The sequence below is a fragment of the Penaeus vannamei genome, chromosome 42 (genome assembly GCF_042767895.1).
Source record: "Penaeus vannamei isolate JL-2024 chromosome 42, ASM4276789v1, whole genome shotgun sequence".
Taxonomy (NCBI): Eukaryota; Metazoa; Arthropoda; class Malacostraca; order Decapoda; family Penaeidae; genus Penaeus; species Penaeus vannamei.
Window position 1 is genome coordinate 1,363,064 of NC_091590.1, and position 2,500 is coordinate 1,365,563.

Below are 2,500 nucleotides of genomic sequence, written 5' to 3' on the forward strand. Positions count from 1 at the left end.
CTCTCTCTCCCTCTTTTCTCCATCTCTCTTTCTCTTTCTCTCTCATTCTCTCTCTCACTTACTTCTCTCTCTCTCTTTCTCTTTCTCTCCATCTCTCTCTCTCTCTCTTTCTATCTCTCTATCACTCTCACTCTCACTCTCGCTCTCTTTCTCTCCCTCTGCCTCTCTCTCCCCCTCCCTCTCCTCCCTCCCTCCCTCCCTCCCTCCCTCCCTCCCTCCCTCTCTCTCCCCCTCTCTCTCCCCCTCTCCCTCTCCCTCCCTCCCTCCCTCCCCCTCTCTCTCTATCTCCCTCTCCCTCTCCCTCCTTCTCTCTCTATCTCTCTCACTGTCACTCTATATATAGATATGGCATTTTCATTCACTATGAGAACCTGGACTTTACTCTCACGTTTCCCTTCTCTCTCTTCCTACAGGGTCGTCGCTATTGCTCTCCCTCTCTCTATCTCTCCCCTCTCTATCTCTCCCACTGCCACTCTATACATACATATGGCATTTTCATTCATTATGAGAACCTGGACTTTTTTCTCACGTTTCTCTTCTCTCTCTTCCTTCAGGGTCGTCGCTATTGCTCTCCAGCGCCGCCGGTGGAGTCGTGTCCTCCGTTCAGTTGATGCTCAGGGCCGGTGCCTACGTGAATCTGCGGGACGAAAATGGTAATTATGATACGTAAAGAATGTTGAAAAATATGTATGTACGTATCTGGTGAGGCTGATTAGGTAAGGAAATGGAAATTATGAAACTTAAAAAAATATGTATGTACATATCTGGTGAATCTGCGGGACGAAAATGGTAAATATGATACGTAAAGAATGTTGGAAAATATGTATGTACGTATCTGGTGAGGCTGCATAGGTAGGAAAATGGTAATTATGACACTTAAAGAATATTGAAAAATATGTATGTTCATATCTGGTGAGGCTGCATAGGTAGGAAAAGGGTAATTATGACACTTAAAAAATACGTATGTGCTGGAAATTATGAAACTTAAAGAATATTGAAAAATATGTATGTACGTATCTGGTGAGGCTGCATAGGTAGGCAAAGGGTAATTATGACACTTAAGGAACGTTGAAAAATATGTATGTACGTATCCGGTGAGGCTGCAAAGGTAGGAGAATGGTAATTATGACACTTAAAAGAATATGTATGTATATAATCGGTAAGGCTGTAAAGATAGGGTTTAGACTTGGTAAATGATAGTTTGTTTGTTGGGTTTGTTACAATGTGGATTCTCATGGTAAATGTTATATATTTTGGTATGTTTACAGTGTGGATTTGCATGTTCCTTGACGTGTGATGCAATGGTGGGTTTTGGACGAATGATGATGATGTTAAAGAAGGTGTTTCACAACTAGTGATGTATTCATATGAGTTGAATTCGTAGCACTATTTATGCCTTATTAAAATCTACATTGTGTTTAGAATCTTTGTGAATTTGCATGCTATGGAATAATGATGGATCGAGGCTAAGATTATATCACGATGGACGTCACGCTGTCACCAACATGTTATATTTACTCCTTTAAAAATCGTCACCAAAAATCACTTAATTTCTTCTATTACGCCTAGCATGGAGATTTAAAATTTTTCTCTGCAATGCAAGGGAAATAAAGTAAGATCGATTTTTTTTCCGATATATGAAAGTTTTTACATTAATGGACGCCTGATAGACCCACTCTCTACCCCACTTACAAGATATAGCCAAACGCATTTTATTATTATTATTATTGTTATTGTCATCATTATTATTTTACATTAACGCAAACGCAAAAGCATTTTACATTTACTGATACCTAATAGCTTCAGTCACAAGAACATTTTACATTAACGGTCCCTACCCCACTTACAGGATATAGCCAAACGCTATATTAATCATATATTATATATTTATTATTATTATCATTGTCATCATCATCATCATTTTTATTTAACATTAACGCAAACGCAAAAGCAATTTACATTTACTGATACCTAATAGCTTCAGTCACAAGAACACTTTACATTAACGGTCCCTACCCCACCTACAGGATGGACGCCGCTCATCTGGGCAGCTCGCTCGAACCACAGCGATGTCGTCAAGGTCCTACTCGAGGCTGGAGCTGACCCTAACATCGCGAACTGGAATTTTGGTGAATATGAAGACTATGATTTTTTCTCTCTAACTCTGTATCTCCCCCTTTCTCTTTCTTTTTTTTTTTTATCTTTCTGTTTGTCTGTCTGTCTTGTCAGTCTTTCTCTCACTCTCTCACTCTGCCTCCGTCTCTCTCTCTCTCTCTCTCTCTCTCTCTCTCTCTCTCTCGTAATAATTTCTGAATAATTACTGGAATTGTGAAGATCGTCTTCGAAGTTTCGCAAAAAAATATTATATTAAGAAAAAAGATAGAAATAGATGAATAATAAGAAAAATATAAAACTTGCATTAATTACATTTCGAGGTTATTCCCTTTGGAATAAAAGCAAAGTTGCGAGAACTGAACACAGATAACCTTATTACTTTATA

The 2,500-nt window shown here is 38.8% G+C and overlaps 2 protein-coding genes across 4 annotated transcripts in view; both read left to right on the forward strand.

The window, feature by feature from the left end:
- Positions 1 to 2,500, forward strand: part of LOC113802272 (heat shock protein beta-8) — a 79,048-nt gene that overhangs the window by 24,050 nt on the left and 52,498 nt on the right. The window lies entirely within an intron of this gene.
- The window catches only part of LOC113802274 (ankyrin repeat domain-containing protein 29), an 18,359-nt gene that overhangs the window by 5,390 nt on the left and 10,469 nt on the right, over positions 1 to 2,500 (forward strand). For all 3 annotated transcript variants that reach the window (XM_070118748.1, XM_070118749.1, XM_070118750.1), the window contains exons 6-7: positions 555 to 653; positions 2,028 to 2,129. In XM_070118748.1, coding sequence (XP_069974849.1) covers positions 555 to 653; positions 2,028 to 2,129 — 201 coding nt within the window. The remainder of the gene's footprint in view (positions 1 to 554; positions 654 to 2,027; positions 2,130 to 2,500) is intronic.